Genomic DNA, 25,277 nt, shown 5'->3' with positions numbered 1-25,277 from the left:
TCCCAGGGGACCTTGCCCATCAGTTCCCTGAGGGAGTTGAAATCTGCTTTTCTGAAGTCCAGGGTCTCTGTTCTACTGCTTTCCCTTTTTCCTTGTGTCAGGATCCTGAACTCGACCATCTCATGGTCACTGCCTCCCAGGTTCCCATCCACTATTGCTTCCTCTACTATTTCTTCCCTGTTTGTGAGCAGCAGGTCAAGAAGAGCTTTTCCCCTAGTTGGTTCCTCCAGCACTTGCACCAGGAAATTGTCCCCTACACTTTCCAGAAACTTCCTAGATTGTCTGTGCACTGCTGTATTGCTCTCCCAGCAGATATCGGGGTGATTAAAGTCACCCATGAGAACCAGGGCTTGTGATCTAGCGACTTCTGTTAGTTGCTGGAAGAAAGCCTCGTCCACCTCATCACCCTGGTCCGGTGGTCTGTAGCAGACTCCCACCACGACATTACCCTTGTTGTTCATACTTCTAAATTTAATCCAGAGACACTCAGGTTTTTCTGCAGTTTTTCATACTGGAGCTCTGAGCAGTCATACTACTCTCTTACGTACAACGCAACTCCCCCACCTTTTCTTCCCTGCCTGTCCTTCTTGAACAGTTTATATCCATCCATGACAGTACTCCAATCATGTGAGTTATCCCACCAATTCTCTGTGTTGACTGGAAAAAGGCTAATGTAATTCCCATCTTTAAAAAAGGGAAGGAGGAGGATCCGGGGAACTACGGGCCAGTCAGTCTCACCTCAGTCCCTGGACAATCATGGAGCAGGTCCTCAAGGAATCAATTCTGAAGTACTTAGAGGAGAGGAAAGTGATCAGGAACAGCCAGCATGGATTCACCAAGGGCAAGTCATGCCTGACTAACCTAATTGCCTTCTATGAGGAGTTAACTGGGTCTGTGGATGAGGGGAAAGCAGTGGATGTGTTATTCTTTGACTTTAGCAAAGCATTTGATACGGTCTCCCACAGTATTCTTGCCAGCAAGTTAAAGAAGTATGAGCTGGATGATTGGACTATAAGGTGGATAGAAAGCTGGCTAGATTGTCGGGCTCAACGGGTAGTGATCAACAGCTCCATGTCTAGTTGGCAGCCAGTATCAAGCAGAGTGCCCCAAGGGTGGGTCCTGGTGCCGGTTTTGTTCAATATCTTCATTAATGATCTGGAGGATGGCATGGATTGCACTCTCAGCAAGTTTGCAGATGACACTAAACTGGGAGGAGTGGTAGATACGCTGGAGGGTAGGGATAGGGTCCAGAGGGACGTAGAGAAATTAGAGGCGTGGGCCAAAAGAAACCTGATGAGGTTCAAGAAGGACAAGTGCAGAGTCCTGCACTTAGGAAGAAAGAATACCATGCATTGTTACAGACCGGGGACCAACTAGCTAAGCAGCAGTTCTGCAGAAAAGGACCTGGGGATTACAGTGGATGAGAAGCTGGATATGAGTCAGCAGTGTGCCCTTGTTGCCAAGAAGGCTAACGGCATATTGGGCTGCATTAGTAGGAGCATTGCTAGCAGATCGAGGGAAGTGATTATTCCCCTCTATTTGGCAGTGGTGAGGCCACACCTGGAGTATTGCATCCAGTTTTAGGTCCCCCCTCCCCCCCGCTACAGAGAGGATGTGGACACATTGGAGAGAGTCCAGCGGAGGGCAACAAAAATGATCAAGGGGCTGGGGCACATGACTTATGAGCAGAGGCTGAGGGAACTGGGCTTGTTTAGGCTGCAGAAGAGAAGAGTGAGGGGGGATTTGATAACAGCCTTCAACTACCTGAAGGGGGGTTCCAAAGAGGATGGAGCTCGGCTGTTCTCAGTGGTGGCAGATGACAGAACAAGGAGCAATGGTCTCAAGTTGCAATGAGGGAGGTCTAGGTTGGATATTAAGAAACACTATTTCACTAGGAGGGTGGTGAAGGACTGGAATGGGTTACCTAGGGAGGTGGTGGAATCTCTATCCTTAGAGGTTTTTAAGGCCTGACTTGACAAAGCCCTGGCTAGGATGATTTAGTTGGGAATTGGTCCTGCTTTGAGCAGGGGGTTGGACTAGATGACCCCCTGAGGTCTCTTTCAACCCTAATCTTCTATGATTCTATGATAAATTGCCCCGTTCTGTTCATTTCTTCTAAAGCATCTGACACCAGCCACTGTCAGAAATGGATCGTTGATCTGGCCTAGTATGTCCATTCTTATGTTCTAAATAATGTGACCTGGTGTTTAGTCAAGGCACTAAAGTGAATGCTTCTCTTGAAAGAATGTGATCTATAATCACTACACCACTGGGAGGGTTTGCAAGCACTCTGGAGGGCAGGATTAGATTTCAGAAGGATCTTGATCAAGTGAGGAATTGGTCTGAAATCTACAAGATGAAATTCCATGAAAATAAGTGAAAAGTGCAACATTTAGAAAGCAAAATTGAAATGCACAACCACAAAATGGGGAATAACTGGCCAGGTTTGCACTGTGGGCAAGGATCTGGGGTGCTAGTGGGTCACTGATGGAATATAAGTGATGCAGTTAATAATGTATGGAGATATACCGATCTCATAGAGCTGGAAGGGATCTTAAAAGGTCATTGCATCCAGTCCCCTGCCTTCACTAGCAGGACCAAGTAGTTGGTGGTGGTGTTTTTTTGCTTTTGCCTCAGATCCCTAAATGGCCCTCTCAAGGATTGAGCTCACAATTCTGGGTTTAGCAGGCCAAAGCTCAAACCACTGAGCTATCCCTCCCCCTGGTTGTGAAAAAGGCTCATATTATTAGGGGTGTATTAACAGGAGTGGGGTATCTGAGACAGGGGAGGGAACTGTCCCGCTCTGCTCGGCAGGGGTGAGACCTCAGTTCTGGGCACTGCACTTTTAGAAAGAGGACAAGTTGGAGTATGTCCCATGGGACTACAGCTCCCAGCATGCCCTGGGACGGGCAGGTCGCGCGCTATAGGACTACAGCTCCCGGCGTGCCGTTGGTCTGCACAGGCCGGAGGGCGCGGAGCCGGCTCGGGAACCGATGGAAGCGGCCTCGTCGCTGCCCCCGGTCTATGTCTGCAGCCCGGAGTACCTGGCGCTGTGCGACTCGCTCTGCAAAGTGCCTAAACGGGTGGGTGAGCGGGGGGCCTGTGGAGGGCAGGACACTGGAGTGTGGTGTGCGGAGCTTGGGGGGGCTTTGTGGGAGTTTGGGGGGGTGGCGTGGAGAGCTTGGGGGGCACTGTGGGGTGCAGATGGGGAGCTTGGGGGGCCCTGTTGGGGGCGGTGTGGGGAGCTGTGATGGGCTGGGTGGGAAGCTGGGGGGACGGGGTGGGGAGTTTGGGGCGTCCTGTGTGGGGTAGGGTTTCTGGGTGGAGGGTAGTTGGCCCTGGGGAGCAGGCTGTGACTTTCCCATCCCAGCTGAGACGGGGTTGGTGTAATCCAGCGGCCTGGGAGTAGCAGTAAGGTGGGTACAAAAACAGTGTGAAGTGAAGTGCCTCCCATGCCAGTCAGAGCATCTGTGTTATAGTTGTTGTTTGTACATCTGGAGGCCCTGCCTGAGATCAGGGCCCCCTCGTGCCCAGCCCCGCACAGACACATAGCAAGAGATGCTCCCTGCTCCAGAGCCTCAGCTGGCTGAGGGGAAAAGGGGAGCTGCCAAGTGAAAGAGATTTATGTGAGGAAATAGCAACATGGGAGCTAATGTACCCCAGAAGGCTTTGTAAGGATCTTTAAAACCTGGCTAAGGGAGAAATCAGGAGCAGGGAACCTTGTTTAGAAAAATGGGGCATAAATCTGTTTTGCTTTGATAACATTTATGTAAAAATCTTCTCCTCTTCCCTATGCTTAACTCCAGAGGGGGGATCTCAGCAGACCTGGCAGTCTCTAACCAAGCTGCTGTCTTCTAGTCTCTTGGATTGCCAGCCTCTCCTGGTGGGGAGGAGGGCACCACATGCTAGGACATTTTCAGTGTCCTCTGAGCCAGGGAAGCTTAAGAGCATACAAAACTTCTGGTAGTTGAAAGAGTGAAACAGGCTTGAGAAACTCCCCCTTGCTTGAGTAGTACCAAAATTAGGGTGTTGGCTTGAGACAGACAGCTTTCAAATAAACCTGGATAAAATCTTTATGCCAAACTCTGCACCCCCATGTATTCTGCAAATGCCACATTCTTCAGAAGAACTATTTCATGTGTGAATAAGAGTGAGTGGATGTTCAAGCCTTGTATCTGTATTGCTGTTTAGGTTTCTCCACGGCTGCCTATAACCATAGTTTTCAAGCACTAAACCCATCCAAGTCACACTGGGAAGGAAATCCACATAAGGGTGGGGGGAAAGAAATATTTGAGTGATTCCTTTTAATTAAAGAAAAGGAAAATAAAGAAAAGGCTCTTTGAAGCTTTTCACAGCCCAGGAGTGGTTGACATAGTCCCTGGAAGATGGATCAGTGGGCAGAGTCCAAGTGAGATGGTCAAAGATGCATGATAAATGCAGTGTATCACATGGATGTCACCTGTGTGGTATATATAAGGCTCTTGGGTTTGTTTTTATTTTATTTTTTAATTTATTTGGATTTTCATTTTTTATTAATGTTTTTTAAAAAAAAAACTGGAGAAAATAGGTAGAAACTGAAATCAAAGGGCAGAGTGGGGGTGGAGGGAAGCAGAGTCTCACCATGTGGCAGTAGCCTTCCACTTCCTATAGCGGTCCAGCCCTTTCAGTTTCCAGGGCCTAGCTCCCCGCCCATCTCATTCTGCCACTGTGCGGAGGAAGCAGATGGGGCCAGGGTGAAGGGCTGAGTTCTGAAAGGGAGCAGAAGGCTGCAGCCCTGACTACTGGCCCCTGGTGTATAGAGCCCCTCCTAACCTGGCTCACCCTTCCACACAGTCCCATCTGGTTTCCCTGCGAAAGATTCCTGGGTCCTGAAAAAGCCAAAATTTTGATGAAAATCAGTAAAACCCGAATATTGTTTTTTTTCAAAACCCAGGAATTTTGGGGGGAAATCAGTAAAGACTAATAATGAAGGACCTTTGGTACATATCAGCACCATTTCAGTTTAGGATCTCTGACATATCTGCTCTATGTTTGTGTGGGGGTTACGTTGCAAGCTTCTGGGTTAGGGACATTCTTCTACGTATGGCGCAGGCCTGCTTGGTAACCCTTGCATAACTTGGTAACCTGTGCTCTTACTTTTCTATTCTGTAGGCCAGTATGGTGCATTCTTTGATCAAAGCATATTCCTTACTTGACCACATGAGGTAAGTCACATCATCTATTTCCTGAAGAGTGTATGCTAATTGCCTGATCCTGTAGGTGCTGAGTATCTTCAGCTCACCAGGAACTCAGTACCATGCTGCATAGTGCAGGATTGGGCCCTGCATTCTGTGCATTCATAAAACCCATACACTGACGTCTAGTGTTGTTGATTTGTACGCAAAGTTTGCTTGTTCTGCTAAATGGACAGTGTTACAGTAGTTATGACAGATGTGATTTATCATCAGAATCTGATGAGAAAAGTCTTCCAGGTACTAAATATCTAGTGCTTTTTTTTAAATGTGCCATGCCATCTTCAACTTTTATTAATGAGTGACAGTGACCAAGCACTGATTAGCTTTCCCACTGCTAATAGAGCCTGATGGGCAGCTGGGAAACCAACATAGACCATGTCAGTTTCTCGTTGCTGCTTGAGAACAGTCTAGCCAGGTCTTAGAGCTATTCGTGGAGTACAATGGACTCAGAATTTGTGGGGTACAAAAGGACTCAGGCAGAGGTTTGGAGTAGGGTATTGAAGAGTCCTTCCCTCAGGAGGGTGTTGGGAATTGGGTAAGGAGGAAAAGAGGTTTTCTCTTCCCTTCCAGTGCTTAAGGGGGCTGGTGTATGTGTTCAAACATACTGGATGCCTGTTAGCCTGCTACAGATGATAGAACCTCTGAGCAGTGTCCAGCAATAGCATCTTAAAGGAATCCCGGCTCTTCTTCGAATGCTTGTTCATGTCGATTCTATTCTAGGTGTGCGCATGTGCATGGTCATTGGAGATTTTTTCTTAGTGGTATCTGTAGGGTTGGAAGTGGTGCCTCCTTGAGTGCCGTGCTCATGCGCTGGTATATCAGGCACTGATGACCCTACGTCCTCTCAGGGCATGGCTACAGTAGAGTGCTGTAAGTTAAACCAGCCCTTGGAGACTGCAGCAGGGTAAGCACTGCAGTGTGTTCACACTGTCAGCTGCAAGAGCACTGGCGTGGCCACATTTGCAGCACTTGCAGCGGCATTGGGAGCGGTGCATTATGGGCAGCTATCCCCCAGAGCACCTCTTTCTATTCTGGTGCTGTGGCTTGTGGGAAGGGGGCGGGGGGATGCGGGACATTCTGGGGCCTGTCTCAATACCCCGTGATGCATTGCTTCGCATCCCAGCAATCCCTGTGCTTCTGTCCACATTTGGCACATTTTCAATTTTTTTTGTACTGTGTGCTCTCTTCCCTTTTGGCATGTGGAAATGGATCCCGAACCGCTGAGGAATATGCTGATGGGTCTCGCTAGCACATCACAAAGTGCAGTCGAGTTAATCCTTAAACTACTAAGTGACAGTGAGGAGTCCGACAATGATGTCAACTCACATAATGCTTACAACACGAGATTGCCTGTGGCATTCACGGACATGCTCACCACAGTTGAACGCCGCTTTTGGGCTCGGGAAACAAGCACTGAGTGGTGGGGTCACATCGTCATGCAAGTCTGGGATGACGAACGGTGGCTGCAGAACTTTTGGATGAGAAAAGCCACTTTCATGGGACTGTGTGCTGAGCTTGCCCCCACCGTGCGGTGCAAGGACACAAGATTGAGAGCTGCCCTGATGGTAGAGAAGCGGGTGGTGGTTTGTGAAGCTACAGGTGGGCTGGGTGGTGAAGCTACAGATGTTGAAGGCAGTTGGTGGCAATAAGAACCCGGATGTTGGGGAAAGTGGGTTGGCAGTGACATGGAGGCACAAGGGAAAGAGTTTTGGGACAAGGGCTGCAGGGGGGGAGTGGGCGCGGACGTGCTCCACCTGCATTGCTCCGAGCCCCTGTGTCGAGTCTGCTTGGCGCTCCATGATGCTTAGCAGCTGCTCCATGCTTTGGTGCCAGCGATCCGCATTCTGCTGGCGGACCCTCCTTTCACTCTCCTGCCACACCTGCATTTTTTGATTTTCATTAAGGGACTGCTGCATGACTTCATGCAGCACGTCCTCTTTGCTTCTTCACGGATGCTTCCTGATTCTTTGGAGTCTTTCAGCCATTGATGACAAGGATGGCTGGGCTCTCAAGGTTGCACCTGTAAAGCCAAAATGCAACACTTAAGAGGCAGCATTGTTCACGCCAGACAGAGCAATGATTCGGCCGTACTTAAAGACAAGCACAGTGTACACAATAGTAGAAATTGCCTGTCCCAAAGCGAGCACACATAACCCACAGGAGCCCCAAAATGGTGAGTAAGCACAGGGGCAAGGAGGACTGATTGTTTCACAGCTGTACTGTCCTCTGGGGTTCTGTGCCTTGGGGAGAGCCAACAGCTGCAGGGGGCCCCTATACTCAACACTGTCCCCACATTTTCCACAGGATGAGTTGGTTCTGGAAGATATCTCGCTGCTGAGGGTGACCTGGGAAGCAAGGGAGGGTTTTCTACTACAATGCGGCTTCCGCCCTGGCCCATATGCAGCTTGCCTGTGTGCAGCAATGGTCCCTCTGCCCGTCACGGCACAGTGGTGTGGACATGTTAGCATTACTGGGATGAGGAGCATAGTAGCTGTGCCAAGGAGCCTGTGCAAGCAGATTGCCCAGCTTCTGCATGAGACCTTTGAAGAGATCACTGAGGCCGATTACCGCGATGTGAGAGAGCACATCACCGCCCTATTTCGCATCTAGGCATGCATGCAGTCCTAACCCTCCTTGCCCCAAGAGCCCTCACCAAAAAACTTCCTTCCCAAAATAAAAGCCGCTTACCAGGCACCTCCTCTGGTGTTTGTTCTTCCCCAAGCACCATCCATTGCAACTGGCTACCTTCCTCCTGGCTTGAAAACAGCTCCTGGCTGCATGCATCTAGGGATGCCGGGCTGTCTCCCTCGCTCCCGCTTTCCTCCTTGTTGAACTGGGCTCTGAAGTGTCCATGGTGGTCTTAGGAGTGGAGGTGGGGTCACCCCCAAGTATTGCATTCAGATCTTTGTAGAAACGGCAGGTTGCACGGGCAGCACCAGAGCGGCGATTTGCCTCGTGTGCTTTGCGGTACACATTCCGCAGCTCCTTCACTTTAACCCTGCATTGCAGTGCGTCCTGGTCATGTCCCCTTTCCATCATGTCCCTTGTGTTGGAGAAAAAGAGTTTTTACTCTCTGGTTGGGTGTAGCAAATCAGATACTTTATTATCTCTAGCAATTGCATGGACGGAGAGAGCTAAACAGGTCTCTCTCCAGGTAAACAATTACAGCAAGCATTTATACCTTTTGTTACATACAATAATAAGCAACAGCTGCATTTTGTTTATACATAGGTTATCTTGATATCTTATTTTTCTCACTTCTATTTAGACTATAGTCTACATTCCATATCTAACACAAGGTTGCAACAACTTCTCACACAATTCTTTCCCACTCGCCTCACACAATCCTCACTTCTACAAGTCTTGTGTTATTAGGGTAACAGCTAGCCTGACTCTTGCTCACAGAAGCGACTGTTTGCATTGAAATCCCCTTCAAATCCCTGTTAGTTCTTGCTCTACTTCCACGCTTGATATCTGCCCGAAGGTATCCTAATTCCTACGACTGGAGCGCAGCTGGGACTGGACAGCTTCCTCCCCCCAAACACTGATGAGACCCAGCACCTTGCCATTGCTCCATACTGGGGATCGCCTGGCGTGTGGAGGCATGGTCACCTGGAAAGATTCGCTGAGATCACTCCACGTCTGGCTGAGCAAACAGGAAGGGGATTTTCAAAATTCCCAGAGAATTTAAAGGGCAGATCTGACAGTTCGTCGCCTGAGGTCAGAGCAGTAGGGTTCAAAGTGATGACTAGAGTGGCTAGACAAGGCATTGTGGGACACTTCTGGAGGCCAGTCAGAGCGCATTAATAGGCCGGGGTATCCACACTGGCGGCGCTCTGGCCGGAGCGCAGCAAGTATTATGCCTCTCATGGAGGTAGATTAGCAGGAGCGCTCCAGCCGTGGAGTCCAGGTGCTCTACGTGCCTTGCCAGTGTGTACGCATCATGAGTTAGGGCGCCCGGAGCTGTTTTAATGCACTCTAACTCGAAAGTGTATCCAAGCCCATAGTTCCTTCTTAGTGCCTGTGGTGATTAGTTGGAGTGCCTTTCCTTGCATTGCTAGGGCTAGCGGTTTTCGTCTTACTGACTTCGAGCCCTAGGGCCTTGTAAATAGTTAGTTTATAGTAGTTAGTGTAAAGTAGTTGTTAAGTGTATTAATAGTTAGCAGTTAGAGTCCAGCAGGGACTTCACCCCAGGTAAGCCCTGCATGGACTGCAACAAGCCTATTCACCCACGAAAGCTCATGCTCCCAAACGTCTGTTAGTCTGTAAGGTGCCACAAGACTCTTTGCTGCTTTTACAAGCCTATGCTTGTGAGTGACCCACATAGCACCTACCTCAAGTGCCTGGGGAAATCACACGATAGAGATAAGGGCCGAATTTGTAAAAATTTGCACTCCCTCATGGAGAAGGAGCAGGATATTCATTTACTGGTTCTCCTCATGGAGTCCGCCCTTCGTCCGGCTTCCATGCCATCCCACCAGGACTCACTGAGTGCCTCGGTGTGCTCCCGGGCACCGGGCTCCGCCCAGCACCATTGCCCATCGCCCGTGCCCAAAAAGAAGGCTAGGAAGCATGGCTCCCTGGCATCAGGCAAGAAGGGATATGGATCATTGGGCAAGGGACCCACTTTGAGCCACACGGCCACTCTGGAGCCCCACGCTCGTCCCTCCCTTAGCCCCTTGAAAGATCCACCACCAACTCCTGGGAGCGGCGTGGGACCTAAACCCCCGGATGGCATCGACGCCTTCACAAGCTTCCCTGGGGCTGAGAGAGCAAAGGCTTCTGCCTGCGCCGCCGATGCATCACGTGTCTCAGAAACTGGTAAAGGCTCCCCATGAGGGCAAGCCAGCTGCTAAGACCCCTTGGGGTAGTAGAGCACTGCCGATCCCCCAGGATGAAGCAATGCTCTCCACCTGCGCGCCACAGATCACCGGAATCACAGCCCAGACTCTCTGGGGCTCGCCCTAGGTCACGGTACTGTGATCGCGGTCTCCACCATCTCAGCATGGATCGCCTAGAGGAAGACGCTGGTCTCCATACGACCAGCACTGTTTGCCCTCCCACCAGTTGTCCTCTCGGCGCAGGTTCCGGTCGCCTGCCTTTTGGGAGTGCTCCCCATTGCATTTCTGGTCCCACTGGCACCGGTCCCCTCGATACCGGCACTGATCCCCTCGCTCCAGGCACTGGTCTCCAATGGTGACAGTCAGCAAACAAACTCAGGCGTTGACGGCCCCACCGTGGCACGGAATCTCAGTTCAGCCCCTCGCCTAGACTGCACCAGTGCAAGTGGACACCCTAGGCAGCATGGCCAGTGGCCAGGGCAGTGGTTTACTGGAGCGCGTGGGGAGTGCCAGTTATGTCATTGCCCCCTTCACACCGCTAATCAGCAACCGCCTCAGAGCAACAGCTGGTGGCTCCAATGGTCGAGGTCGAGGCAGAGGAAACTGCACCCACCCCTAAGCCTCTCTCCCCCAGCGGTGCAATTGTCATCTTCGTCCCCAGATGAGGCTGTTGCGGGACCCTCGAGGGCCAGCCCACCGGATGATTTTAAAGAACACCAGGCCCTGCTTCGTCGGCTGGCTGAGAACTTGGGCCTGGAGGTGGAGAAAATGGCTGAGCAGGTGGACATCTTTTTTGGATGTCCTGTCAGCCTCTACCCTAGTCCGTGTCGCACTACCAGTGCATGACGGTGTCCTCAAGATTGCCAAGCTCCTCCGGCAAACCCTTTTACCCATCCCTCCCACCTCAAAAAGGGCCAAAAAGAAATACTTTGTCCCTGCCAAAGGATCTGAATAACTTTACACCCACTATCCTCCGGACTCGCTGGTGGCCTCCGCGGCCAGTGAAAAAGATAAACAAGGTCATACCAGCTCGATCCCTCCCCCCACTACCCCCTGCCCCCCAAAAGAAAAATTAATGAGGCCAAAAGATTGGACTTGTTCAGAAGAAAAATTCATTCGACTGCCAGCCTGCAATTCTGGGTGGCAAACCATCAGGCCCTCCTAGGGAGATAAAATTTTAATTTATGGGACTCCCTCCGTAAGTTCAGAGTCCCTCCCGTTGGGCTTGGCCCAGGAATTTGGCAACCTGGTGGAGGAGGGTGCTCCCTCCAGATGGTGTGAGACGTGGCTGACTCCACAGCTAGGGTGGTAATGTCAGCGGTGGTTATGAGGCAGACCTTGCTACAAGACCTCCCATTTGATGTGGTTGGTCTTTACTCAGAACAGAAGGATGTGAGGCTGCATGGGTTGAAGGACCTCGGGCCACCCTTCACTCGTTGGGCATGCATACAGCCTGCAAGAAAGCAGTTCTGGCCATCTATGCCTTGGCAGCCTTGTACGGGGTCTGCAAGAAGAAGGGAAAGAGATGTTTAGTTTCAGCCACCATTGCCCTTCCTCTTCCCGCTCACCTGTGCAGCCTGGCCCAGCAAAACACCTTTGAGGGCCAGAAGCACTCATTTTCAGGGTGCGGTCGAGAGCTACACGCCAGTCACCTCCCAGGATCCATCCTGATTTCCTCAACCATCTTCGTCCCTTCTGTTCGACCTGGTCCCGAGTCACCTCGGACGGTTGGGTGCTGGAGATAGTTTCTGAAGGTTACAGCCTGCTGTTTTTGGCTGCTCCTCCCTTCCACTCCCCGTCCTTCCTGTCCCTCTTCAGGGACCCTTCACATGAGCAACTCCTCGTTCAAGAGGGGCAGTGGAGGACGTCCCTCGGGACATGACAGGGAAGGATTCTAGTCCCGTTATTTTCTAATCCTGAAAGCAAACAGGGGCTTCAGACCCATTTTGGATGTGTGATGCCTCTGCAATTTTCTCAAGAAGTTGAAGTTTCTCGTGGTCTCCTTGACCTCCATCATCCCCTCCCTGGATCCAGGAGACTGGTATGTTGCCCTTGACTTGAAGGATGCATATTTCCATATTCAAAGTCACAGATGTTTCCTCCATTTCATAGTGGGGAAATGCCATTTCCAATTTATGGCACTCCCCTTTGGCCTCTCAGCAGCCCCAAGGGTCTTCACAAAATATATGGCGCCAGTGGCCACTTACCTAAGACGTTGAGGGGTCCAGGTCTTCCCATATCTCAACGATCTGGCTCGTCAAGGGCAGGTCTCAGGAACAAGTGCAGAGCAGCCTCGATCTGGTGCTTTCCACCTGCCGCAACCTGGGCCTGTTGATAAACGAGAAAAAATCCAACTTGAGGCCAGTCCAATGCATGGAGTTTATTGGGATGGTTCTCAATTCCACACGAGCCAGAGCCTTCCTTCCAGAGGCATGCCTGATCTCCCATGTGAAGAACCACCTGCTCACCATGGCTCACACCTGCCTGCAGTTGCTGGGCCACATGGCCACCTGTACATACGTGGTCAGTCATGCCTGGCTCTACCTCTGGCCTCTTCAAGCATGGCTGGTGTTGGTTTACACCCCCAACAGACACAACGTACACTGGGTAATCAGGGTGCCGGATCACATCCTGTCATCTCTGAAGTGGTGGTTGAACCCTGGGTTGGTGTTGGAGGGTGTTCCCTTCATGGCCCCATCCCCGACCTTGGTTTCAGATGCTTCTGACCTCAACTGGGGAGCCCACCTGGGCAAGCTCAGCGCTCAAGGCCGCTGGCTGTGGGACAGTCTGGCCCTTCACATCAATGTTAGGGAGCTAAGGGCGGTTCGCCTGGCCTGCCAGGCTTTCTTGTCCCCCCTGAGGTGCAAGGTGTTGCAGGTCCTTATGGACAATACTGCCGCAATGTATTACATCAACAGGCAGGGCAGAGCTAGGTCGTCAGCTCTTTGCCAAGAAGCTTTCAGCCTTTGGGACTTCTGTGTGCGGCATGCCATTCATCTGGTAGCTGGGCACCTGCCCAGGACCAAAAATGCGCTAGCAGATTGCCTTAGCAGGACCTTCTTGTCTCACCACGAGTGGTCGCTCCATCTGGAGGCAGCTAGTATGATCTTCCAAAAGTGGGGAACTCCCCAGGTGGACTTGTTTGTGTCCTGCTAGAACAGGAAATGCTATGTGTTCTGTTCGCTCCAGGGATGGACAGGGGTTCCATGTCAGATACTTTCCTGTTCCTGTGGTCGGGAGCCCTGATGTATGCCTTCCCGCCAGTGCCACTGATCCACAGAGTCCTCGTGAAGATCAAACAGGACAGGGCGAAGGTTATCCTGATAGCTCCCAAGTGGCCTTGCCAGCACTGATTTGGCCACTGCTACTCCCTCTTTGTCCAGCCCTGCTGTCCCAGGAGCGCGACAATTTCCTGCATCCAAACCTAGAAGTGTTGCACTTGACAGCATGGCTACTGCATGGCTGAATGCGGAAGAGTGGGAACGCTCGACCCAGCTGCAACAGGTCTTGCTGGGTAGCAGAAAGCCCTCCACCAGAGCAACTTACCTGGCAAAGTGGAGAAGATTCACATGCTGTGCTTTGGATTGGTGGGTCTGTGCCAAGCAGGCCTCGCTGCAGGTGATCCTGGATTATCATCTGCACCTCAAATTTCAGGGTGTGACACTGTATCTTGGGGGAACACCCTGCACCCCCATGTTCATCCTTATAATATGATTGTGTGGTATCCAATGCAAAGTTTGTCATGTCGGGTGTCTTTGGAAGGCTCATGAGGCATTGTTGTTATAGTAATGTTATAGGTTGTAATTTCATGTATATAGTTATGAGGCTGAAAATGTGTCCTCATGGCTTAAAACAAGCCCAAACAAAACTCTCCAGGAACAGAGCGGCAGTTCACACCTCATCAGGGCATGTATGGGACAAGCCCAGCCCAGCCTCACAGGAATAAAGGACACTGGCTTAGGCAACAACAAAGGATCTGTTGGGCTCTTGAGTGAGTCACCCCCCCCCTTTCCTTTGGTCAATTTGGGACTACGATGCGGTAATGCTCACCTGACCCTGAAGGGGGAGGGGGGCAAAGCCAAGGGGGAAGAAAGAACGTGATAAAAGGGAGAGACGTTTGCCATACTCTCTCTCTCTGCCACCTCCGTTTACAGACACCACCACCAAGCGACTGAAGCACTGATCAAAGGAGAGAGCCTGGCTGAAGGGCAACTAGCCAGCCTGTGGTGAGAAGCATCTTAGTTTGTAAGATTACTGTAAGTGTTAAGATCAACTTAGAATGCATTTTGCTTTTATATCAGTTGACCAAATCTGACTTCTTGTGCTTTGACTTATAATCACTTAAAATCTATCTTTTGTAGTTTAATAAATTTGTTTTATTCTACCTGCAGCAGTGTGTTTGGTTTGAAGTGTGTCACAGACTCCCCTTGGGATAACAAGCCTGGTACATATCAATTTCTTTGTTAAATAGATGAACTCATATAAGCTTGCAGCGTCCAGCGGGCATAACTGGACACTCCAAGATGGAAGTTCCTAGGATTGTTTCTAGGACTGGAGATATTGGCTTGTGTTATTCAGTTGTACAATCCAAGCAGCAGTTGGCCAAAAGTGCTCGCTCACGTGCTGGGAACAGCTTACATGCTAGAGGCTGTGCGTGAACAGCCCGGGATTGGGGGTTCTCCTAGCAGAACAGGGTAAGGCTGGCTCCCAGGGTCAAGGATTGGACTGACATAGCAGATCGCCAGTCCGGATAACACCAGGGGAATGTCACAGCGTGTCCCTGTCATCGATCAGGCTGGCTGCTATTTCGGTGTTCCGCCCTCTGTTCCAAGGCTTTCGGTCTTTACTCATGACATGACGGCCTGGTTCTTGAAAGGTCTGTGGCATCTTTGCCCTCACATCCGGAACCCTGTCCCTCCCTAGGATTTAAGTCTTGTGCTGTCGAGGCTCATGAGGTCTCCCTTCGAACCTCCTGGCGTCCCGCTCTTTTCTCTTTCTCTCCTGGAAGGTTGTGTTCCTGGTGGTGATTATGTTTAGCCACATAGTGTCTGAGATCAGGGCACTTATGTCAGAACCACCCTATACAGTGTTCTACAAAGATAAGATCCAGTTGTGATCGCATCCAGCGTTCCTGCCCAAGATAGTTTCCCAGTTTCATACTGGCCAGGACATTTTCTTACTGGTCTTCTTTCTGAAGCCCCATAAATCCAAAGAGGAGTGCAGGTTACACGCCCTGGATGTCTGGAGGGTGCTGGCCTTCTGTCTCGACAGGATACGGCCGTTCCAGGACATGGCTGTTCATTGCGGTGGCAGACAAGATGAAAGATCGCCCAGTGTCTGCTCAAAGGATTTTGTCCTAGATCACAGCCTGCATCCGATACTGCTGTGAGCTGGCGAGTGTGCCTCCACTGGCGATAATCAAAGCGCACTTGACAAGAGTGTAAATGTCATCAGCGGGCTTGGCTCAGGTGCCGATCCAAGAGGTCTGTAGAGCGGCTACCTGGTCATCTGTCCATACATTTACATCCCATTATGTGCTGACCCAGCACGCATGGAGTGATGCTGGCTTCGGAGGGCAGTGCTGCATGCTGCAAGACTGTGAACTCTGAGCCCATTTCCATTGGCACTGCTTGTGAGTCACCAAGCATGGAATAGACATGAGCAAGCACTCGAAGAAAAAACAGTTACCTTCCTTTTGTAACTGTTGTTCTTCTAGATGTTGCTCATGTCCATTTCATTACCCGCCCTCCTAGCCCTCTGTTGGACTTGCTGGCAAGAAGGAACTGAGAGGGTGTAGGGTCAGCGGCACTTGATATACCAACACATGATTGCGGCACTCAAGGGGGTGCCACTGCCAGCCCTACAGATACCAGTAAGGCAAAAATCTCTGGCCACGCATGTGGTCGCGCGCACAGCTAGAATAGAAGGGACAACAGTTATGAAAGTTAGGTAGCCGTTTTTTCCTCTTGCCCGATGGGGTGATGCCTAGAAATTCCCCAGGGGAAGTTTTGGGGCAGAAAAGGTGGTGGCGGCGGCCAGTGTCACGGTTCCAGGGCTAGCTGCATATTTGTCCCTTCTCTAGTCACACAGATGACATGCCCTGTGTCTTCAGCTCTCTTCTAACTGTCCCTCAACCCCTACTCTGCCCCTGCTCCTCCCCCTCAATCCCAGCACCTCCTTCAGGCTGTGAAACAGCTGATCGCGGAAGGCATTGGGAGAGAGGGGAGGAGTTGATTGGCAGAGCCACTGGCAGGCAGGAGTAGGGGGGAAGAGGGGAGTTTGGCTGCTGGTGGGTGCTAAACACCCACTAATTTTTTTTCCGTTGGCGCTCCAGCCCTGGAGCACCCACAGAGTCAGCACCTATGATAACCAGAGAAAGGGGTTTTAAACACAGTAAAAAATCTATGGTCACACATATCTCTCTTACTATAGATGTAGGTACTGGTAAGGCCTTGCTTATCCCAGACACCCCCATCTCTGAGTACAGCGGTTCAGCCTACTCCTCTGCCTCGTTCTCTCCTGTTCTTCAAGGACTATTCTTTGTTCCAGTTTTTCCTACTTGGATCCCCTTCCTGTAGTTTCCAGACTGTTGAAGTCTGCCTGGTGTCAGAGGTCAGACTTCAAAGTGATTGACACCTGCATTGTCCTTTCTGATGCTCTTGTCTCCTTTTCTTGCTATGTGCAAGCAACTCCTGCTTGAATGTTATCCTATAACAAACACAATAATAGATCGAACGGTGGGCATATGATATTCATAAAATTTTACAGGTGCTCCCTGGTCTTTTAGACCTGATTAATGTTCTCTAAGCCAAGGGGCCAATTCATCATTAAAAACAGGAGACTAGCTGGGGAGACTGGAGGCAGGAGTGACTTTGCTTCCTCCAGGAGCACTGACCAAACACAGAGACTCACAATGGGGTAGGGGGTGAGATAAGATTGAGGGGGGATGCGTTCAGGAGTTTTGCTGTTTTCCATTGATCTGTAACTCTTGTGCTTCATAACAGTAAAGTGTGTGTGTGTGTGTGTGTGTGTGTGTGTGTTAATGTATTTGTTTGTTAAGCCTGGATTTCCTTGCTTTACTGTGATGTTGCCCCTGAAGGGGTTAACTAGAAAGCAGAGCTCCCATAGCCAGGTGGACTCCTTGGAATTTGTCTAAACAACTAGGGATTCAGGAAGGCTATGAAATTGGTTCTGGAGTCTGGGGGGCCAGACTGTAGGGTTCTACTGCCCAAGAGGGGTATTTCTGCACTGGGGAGTGCACCTGAAAGACACAGAGTTGCAACCAGTCACTCTCCAGTCCCAGGGGCTTAGCAGCATGTGGCATCCAGAGATTGGATCCCATCATAATGGACTGGTGTCCATTCAGAGAGTGGGACTAGACCAGGCTGTGACACGCAGGTGTTATCATGGGTGGTGAGTATCATAGGCAGGGGGAGGCTGTGCCTCCCGAAACAGCCTAGTGTGGCTCCGCCTCCAGGCCAGGCCCCATCCTGCAATTCCCAGCACTCTGCCCTGGCTGGCTGGGGCTGGCTGGCCTGCCTCACACAGGGACTCAGGGTGGCTGGTGCTGGGGTCGTGCTGCCTGGTGCACTGTGGGTGGCTGCAGCCGTGCCATCTGGGGCTGGTGCCCGGGGGTTGGAGCCGCTGTGGCCGGGCCACCTGGCGTACCGGGGCTGGGGCCGGGGGCCATGGTGGGGGTGGTCTGGGCTCCTGAGGGGGAAGGGGGAAAGAAGGGAGTGGGAGAGGGGGACTGGCCGCCCATGGGTGTCACCTATCTGTGTGTGTGACCAAAATGTTTGGATCTGAAGTCAGCCAAACTCAGAACAGCATCAAATAAAAGTGAAAATAGAAATGGAATCCAAACAAGGGCAAAAGATTAATTTGCACAGTAATCTGAAGCCAGTGCTTGCATGTGATCCACATCAAAGGCAACCATGATAATGTTGCCTCACACCCATTAAAATCAGTGGCCCAGCTCAGAGCAGGAGGCTTTTTTCAGTAGAATGGCAACCTTTGCTGTGAGTTTTGTGTCCTGTGTATCCTAATAACATAAGTTAATTTGAGATCCCTAACCTGAGGAACTTCCAGTCAAGCAGTTCCTGCTATGCCTCGTGAATCTGCCTTACTGCTCTTGTTCCATCTGTCTTGCTAGGATAGTCAAGCCCAAAGTGGCTTCCATGGAGGAGATGGCAAGCTTTCACACTGATGCCTATCTGCAGCACCTCCAGAAGGTCAGCGAGGAGGGGGACGATGACCACCCAGAGTCCGTGGAGTATGGACTGGGTAAGGAGCCTTTTTAAGCAAAGATGAATGGAAGATGGTTGTTTGTTTTGAGGTTGAAGTCTTGCACATTTTCCAGAAGGAGCCATCAAAGATTTTCTCGTTTTCAGCCTTTTAAACAAAGTCCGTTTCTGCTCTAAGTGACTGTAAAAATGGGCTGTTCTTACTGCACAGATCTTCTCCCTGTGTTAATTGGCAGAACTACTAGCTTTCCCAGTGCAAACCTTTCTAAAAATTGCTCCTTTTAACCTAGAAGAGGCAGCACAGCTTTGCGAGAGGGAGCTAGATTCTATTCTGGCTCATGCATCATTAACATAATGCTAATGGAGTCTCAGTTCAAGAATCTATATTACTGCAGCCCAGTGTGACAAGGAATGATTCCAGCATTGCACTTAGATCACTGGGTGAGTTGGCAGGCTGACAGCTAGACACAAAACAATGGTTTACTTGGAAACAAGTGCATTTGATCTGGTATGTCTACACAGCCTGCGGCAGCAAGCCTCGCAGCCTGGGTCAACAGGCTTCGGTTGGTGAGTGGGGCTTGTGCTAGTGCTCTAAATACAGCTGCATAGACAATGCTTTGAAGTTGCAGCCTGGGCTCTGAAACCTAGGGAGGGGGGTGTCTATATAGCTATTTTTAGAGCTCTAGTGAGTCCTGTTAATATGGGCTGGGAGGCATGTAGCTGCAGACTGTGTAGACATACTCCCCAAGATGATAAAGATGGAGCCCCAAGAGACATTTTGACAAGGCCGCTTTCAGAGTAGAACTGTACTTCAATGGCCATGGCTGAACAAAGAGTGACTTAAACCTTGTCTAGACTGCACATAGGTCCCGATTCTAGCCATTGGTATAACTCCATCCATATACCTCTAGTGTAGATGTGCAAAGCTGCTATTTGAACTGCTGGAGCTTATATATCCGATGAAGTGGGTATTCACCAACGAAAGCTCATGCTCCAATACGTCTGTTAGTCTATAAGGTACAACAGACCTTTGCTGCTTTTACAGATCCAGACTAACACAGCTATCCCTCTGATACTGGAGCTTATGGGTTTCTGGGGGGTAGGAGAGGGGTATTACACAATGATCATCATGCAGAACTTGCAGTGTTCCTGGGATCTGAGGCTTCACTTTCAGTTTCAAACAAGCAGAGGGCACCAGAGAGTGGTCCATGGTATAACCTGTTCCAGTGTTTCTTAAGAGGTCTGGGAGCCAGGCTTCCTGAACCAGTGATGCAAAGGGGGTGGGTGTGAGGGTGGTGTCTTCCTCCTCCTCCTCCTTCTCCGTGGAGCATTAACTTGAAAACCTAATGATGGCTACTTAATTGCCAATGCCATTAACTTCTTCTCTGCTGCTCAGTATGATTCTTGGTTATTCGATTCTCCACTGGATGTTTTGACATGTCCTGATGTTCCAGGCGTTTGAAAACCGTTTGATAGGAAGCAGCCACCCAAACCCATGTGCCTTGCAGCAGCAGAAAAGGCAGATGTCCAACAAGCTGGGTCTGGCCTTGATTTTAGCTCCAGCATATGCAAGCAGGAATCACGGGAATAGCAGGAGCTCAGTGAGCTCCAACCAAGTACAGTAGCATTGTGCTCTATAGTGGATTTATACTGCTCACTTGCCTGCCATGGCACTTGCAGCTACTCCTTGAAGTCAGCACTCTGGAGGGCTTTAGCATTTCCAGCTGCACAGTGGGAGGTGAAGTTTGTCATCTTTGTGTGAGACAGTGGGAGATGCTGCCTCCTTCTTGATGTTACACTGATCCCAACTGCAGATTCCTGAGTTCTGCACAAAACACCCAAGGCTCTTCCAAGGCGACAGGTTTAATTCTAGAAACTGGTCTTGGAATTCTGTCCTGCTCTGAGGGTCTGTCTGCAGTGCATCAGAAGTGTGACTGCAGCACATAGTTGAAATAGCTTTGATCTAGCAAGCTCCAATCACAGTAGCAGTGAAGCCAGGGCAGCATGTGTGGCAGCACAGGCTTTGGAAGCCCTCTTGAGTGACTAACCTGTGCTGCTGCAGCTCACCGCTATTGTTTGAGCTAGCAAGAGCAAAACTAACTTGACGTGCTGCTGCCATATCTCTGATTGCAGTGAAGACATACCCTGAGATTTTGGATATGCCTGGAAAGGTCTCCAATGCGTGGGGTGGTGCTGGAGGTGAGAGAGTGGGTTACGTTCTCGGTCCGCATCCACTGAGTTCTCATGATAGTGTTCAAGTGTAGAAGAGCTCTGCTTCTGGAGACTAAGGATGTGCTGTGTGGCTGTTGGGCAGGTAGAGGGGTTGCAGGTACTCCATGTGAAAGAGGGGAAATAGAGCAAAGCAACCCAATGTATCTGGTAACTGAACCAGTGTGTGTGGTGCAAATGGGGCTAACTGACCTGGCACCTGCTCGTTACTGAGCCAGGAGGGGTCCATACAACCCCTGAGTATTCTTGGTCTGAGAAAGCCATCTGGCTTTTAATTCTTTTTCCTGTGGAGCAGGGTCCAAAGAAACCCACCTTGGAAAGCCAGAGGGTGGCATCTTCCATATGGACCATGCTCAAAAGAGGTCAGTCCCCTTGCCAGCAGCTTCACTGTGGCTTCCTACAGTAGCCAGAATAGGAAGCCAGAACTGTAACTAAAGTTAAATATAGTTCCCTGGTGTACTTCCACTAGGAATGCAGTGATGTTCCCACTGGAGTCTTCTGTCCTGAGTGATGCTCTCTGGTTCTTACCCCTAGGTTATGACTGTCCAGCCACTGAAGGTATCTTTGACTATGCAGCAGCTGTAGGAGGGGCCAGCATCACAGCAGCCCAGTGTCTGATGGACGGCAAGTGCAAGGTAGCGATTAACTGGCCTGGAGGGTGGCATCATGCAAAGAAGTAAGAAGAAAACCTGTTACCTTGTGCTTTCCAACCTGGTATCTGAATCGAGCCTGATAGCTCCTAGCTTTCCACACAGACCATCAGGGCAAGGAGAAACAATAGCATCCAAAGAGACCAATACAAATGAATTGGGAATTTTTGGGGGGTGGGGAAGAGAATGAGTGGGTTGAAAGACAAGAGGCAGCTGGGGAAGAAGTGGTGTGTAGTGCAGAGGCGGGACTCTTGGCTCCCAGTTATCTAAGTTCTGGCTCTACCATGGGCTTTGCTGTGTGACGTAGACCAATCACTTACTTCTCTATGCCTCAGTTTCTCATAGTACCTCATGTACTTCATAGGGGTGTTGCGAGGCTTAATGCTAGTAAAGTACTTTGAGATAGAAGTGCAAGCTGCTGGTGTGTTGCCAAGCACTGAAGAGAATCGAAACCTGGAGACATATGAAGTATTTAAGAAGAGGTGAGGTGAAATAGAATTGGCTCTTCATATTCCTTCCTATGCTCTGAAAGTATCTGTTAGATCTGTATTGTAATATCTGAGATAGGGCAGTAATGTACTGTCAATAGCAATATTTCAGAGCAGCAGGAGAGGAGATGGGAACTTTGCCCCTAAGTTTCTCTCATTCCCAGGAGGTCACAGGACTAAAAATGTTTATAAAGTTAGCTGTGGCTTGTACCCTTATTGCTCTCTGAGTTTCAGGAGAAAGTAGTACTTTATCTTCTGAAGCACAAGGGCTGTGTTTAATAGCATGTGCAGATGAGAAAGTGACCCCTCTTTCTAATAGAATCATAAGATTTTCCATACCAGATTGGACCAACAGCCTGTCAGTTTTGGTATACTGCCTGTGATAGTAATCTATAGCTGATGCATTGGAAAAAAATCCTCAGGAAGTACCTCATCAATTGTGGAATGCTGTATTTAGGGACAGGGCAAGATTTCTTCCTGACCTCTGCGGCCCAGTGTTTTCCTTGAAGCATGAGATTTGGTCCCTCTATTCTGTGTGTCTACCAGATGGGGTCATTCATAAAGTTATAATAAATAATAATAATTGGAGATATACCAATCTCCTAGAACTGGAAGGGACCTTGAAAGGTCATCGAGTCCAGCCCCCTGCCTTCACTAGCAGGACCAATTTTTGCCCCAGATCCCTAGGTGGCCCCCTCAAGGATTGAACTCTCAACCCTGGGTTTAGCAGGCCAATGCTCAAACCACTGAGCTATCCCCATCCTCTTGAAATCCAGCTGCAGCTTTTGCTTCCTGCAGCAGTGCATTTCCTGAGCTGACTGGGAGCTCTGGGAAGAAGTATGGACAATATGCACACTTTGGGGATCCATCTAAAAATACTGGCAGTTTAAGGTGAACCCCCAGGTCAGCATTAGAACTGTCCAAATCTGGATTTGGTTTTTGTTTCCACTGAGTGGGCGGAGTTCAGATTAGTCAGGCAGAACAGTCTATCTGCCCAGGATGAATGGCTTTTTAATGACTTCTTGTGCTGTTCTGTTTTGACTACACTGCCTGGGATCTCCCTCCTGGGTGATGCCTGGAACTAAGAAACAACCTCAACAATTTTGCCTCCTATGTGCTGAGCCATTCATGCTGTTTTTCTGTGAGCAAGGCTAACGCTAAAAGACATCATTGCATCATTGTCAGTGCAGCTGTCCTGTGAGTGTTAAGTGTGCACTAGAACCCCTTAAGACATTTTCAGTGAGACATTTGGAGACTGATTTCAAAATCCCAAATACTTACTTTTCTATTCAACGTATGCTATATTCTGACTAGTGCCAGACAATTATGGCTGAGCTGTTAACTCCTGAGAACAAAGGAAAAAGGACTGTAAGCTGTCTAAACTCCTGCCTGCTACATGGGGCCACAACCGTGGTACCCCTAACCCACCCAGCAATATCGTCAATCTATCCAACCACACACTCAGCCCAGAAGAACAGTCTGTCCTATCTCGGGGACTCTCTTTCTGCCCTGCCACCCCCACCAACATGATACAGTTCTGCGGCGATCTGGAAGCCTACTTTCGCCGTCTCCGACTCAAAGAATACTTTCAGGACAACACTGAACAGTGCACTGATACACAGTTACCCTCCCACCAACAGCACAAAAAGAAGAACTCCACATGGACTCCTCCTGAGGGTCGAAATGACAGTCTGGACCTATACATTGAATGCTTCCGCCGACGTGCACAGGCAGAAATTGTGGAAAAACAACATCGCTTGCCTCATAACCTAAGTCGTGCAGAACGCAATGCCATCCACAGCCTCAGAAACCATCCTGACATTATAATCAAAGAGGCTGATAAAGGAGGTGCTGTTGTCATCATGAACAGGTCTGACTACCAAAAGGAGGCCGCCAGACAACTCTCCAACACCAAATTCTACAGGCCACTTCCCTCAGATCCCATTGAGGAATACACTAAGAAACTGCACCATCTACTCAGGACACTCCCTACACTTACACCGGAACAAATCAACATACCCTTAGAGCCCCGACCAGGGCTATTCTATCTACTGCCCAAAATCCACAAACCTGGAAATCCTGGGCGCCCCATCATCTCGGGCATTGGAACTCTCACTGAAGGACTGTCTGGATATGTGGACTCTCTACTCAGACCCTATGCCACCAGCACTCCCAGCTATCTCCGTGACACCACTGATTTCCTGAGGAAACTACAATGCATTGGTGACCTTCCAGAAAACACCATCCTGGCCACCATGGATGTAGAGGCTCTCTACACCAACATCCCACACGCTGATGGAATACAAGCTGTCAGGAACAGTATCCCTGATGATGCCACAGCACAACTGGTTGCTGAGCTCTGTGCCTTTATCCTCCGACACAACTATTTCAAATTTGATGACAACATATATCTCCAGATCAGTGGCACCGCTATGGGCACCCGCATGGCCCCACAATATGCCAATATTTTTATGGCTGACCTGTAACAACGCTTCCTCAGCTCCCGTCCACTCACGCCCCTTCTCTACCTACGCTACATTGATGACATCTTCATCATCTGGACCCACGGGAAGGAGACTCTAGAAAAATTCCACCACGATTTCAACAGCTTCCACCCCACCATCAACCTCAGCCTGGACCAATCTACACAGGAGGTCCACTTCCTAGACACTACGGTGCAAATAATTGATGGTCACATTAACATCACCCTATACCGAAAACCTACCGACCGCTATGCCTACCTTCATGCCTCCAGCTTCCATCCCGGGCACACCACAAGATCCATTGTCTACAGCCAAGCACTGAGGTACAACCGCATCTACTCTAACCCCACAGAGAGAGACCAACACCTACAAAATCTCCACCAAGCATTCTCAAAACTACAGTACCCGCACGAGGAAATAAGGAGACAGATCAACAGAGCCAGACGTGTACCCAGAAGCCTCCTACTGCAAGACAAACCCAAGAAAGAAACCAATAGGACTCCACTGGCCATCACATACAGTCCCCAGCTAAAACCCCTCCAGCGCATCATCAGGGATCTACAACCCATCCTGGAGAATGATCCCACACTTTCACAGGCCTTGGGTGGCAGGCCAGTCCTCGCCCACAGACAACCTGCCAACCTGAAGCATATTCTCACCAGTAACTGCACACCGCACCATAGTAACTCTAGCTCAGGAACCAATCCATGCAACAAACCTCGATGCCAACTCTGCCCACATATCTACACCAGTGACACCATCACAGGACCTAACCAGATCAGCCACACCATCACCGGTTCATTCACCTGCACGTCCACCAATGTAATATATGCCAGCAATGCCCCTCTGCTATGTACATCGGCCAAACTGGACAGTCTCTAAGGAAAAGGATAAATGGACACAAATCAGATATTAGGAATGGCAATATACAAAAACCTGTAGGAGAACACTTCAACCTCCCTGGCCACACAATAGCAGATCTTAAGGTGGCCATCCTGCAGCAAAAAAACGTCAGGACCAGACTTCAAAGAGAAACTGCTGAGCTCCAGTTCATCTGCAAATTTGACACCATCAGCTCAGGATTAAACAAAGACTGTGAATGGCTTGCC

At 49.9% G+C, this 25,277-nt stretch overlaps 1 protein-coding gene across 12 annotated transcripts in view; it reads left to right on the top strand.

Moving 5' to 3' along the window:
- Window positions 1–2,953: 2,953 nt before the first annotated feature.
- HDAC8 (histone deacetylase 8) overlaps window positions 2,954–25,277 on the top strand; it is a 119,053-nt gene continuing 96,729 nt past the window's right edge. For all 12 annotated transcript variants that reach the window (XM_045030405.1, XM_045030402.1, XM_045030406.1 and 9 more), the window contains exons 1-4: window positions 2,954–3,083; window positions 5,152–5,204; window positions 18,228–18,358; window positions 21,082–21,223. In XM_045030405.1, the coding sequence (XP_044886340.1) occupies window positions 2,994–3,083; window positions 5,152–5,204; window positions 18,228–18,358; window positions 21,082–21,223 (416 nt within the window). In that variant the 5' untranslated portion in view covers window positions 2,954–2,993. The remainder of the gene's footprint in view (window positions 3,084–5,151; window positions 5,205–18,227; window positions 18,359–21,081; window positions 21,224–25,277) is intronic.

This window comes from Mauremys mutica, chromosome 9 (genome assembly GCF_020497125.1).
Source record: "Mauremys mutica isolate MM-2020 ecotype Southern chromosome 9, ASM2049712v1, whole genome shotgun sequence".
NCBI lineage: Eukaryota > Metazoa > Chordata > Testudines > Geoemydidae > Mauremys > Mauremys mutica.
Note: the sequence above shows the minus strand (reverse complement) of the source record. Positions and strands in the feature narration are given on the sequence as shown.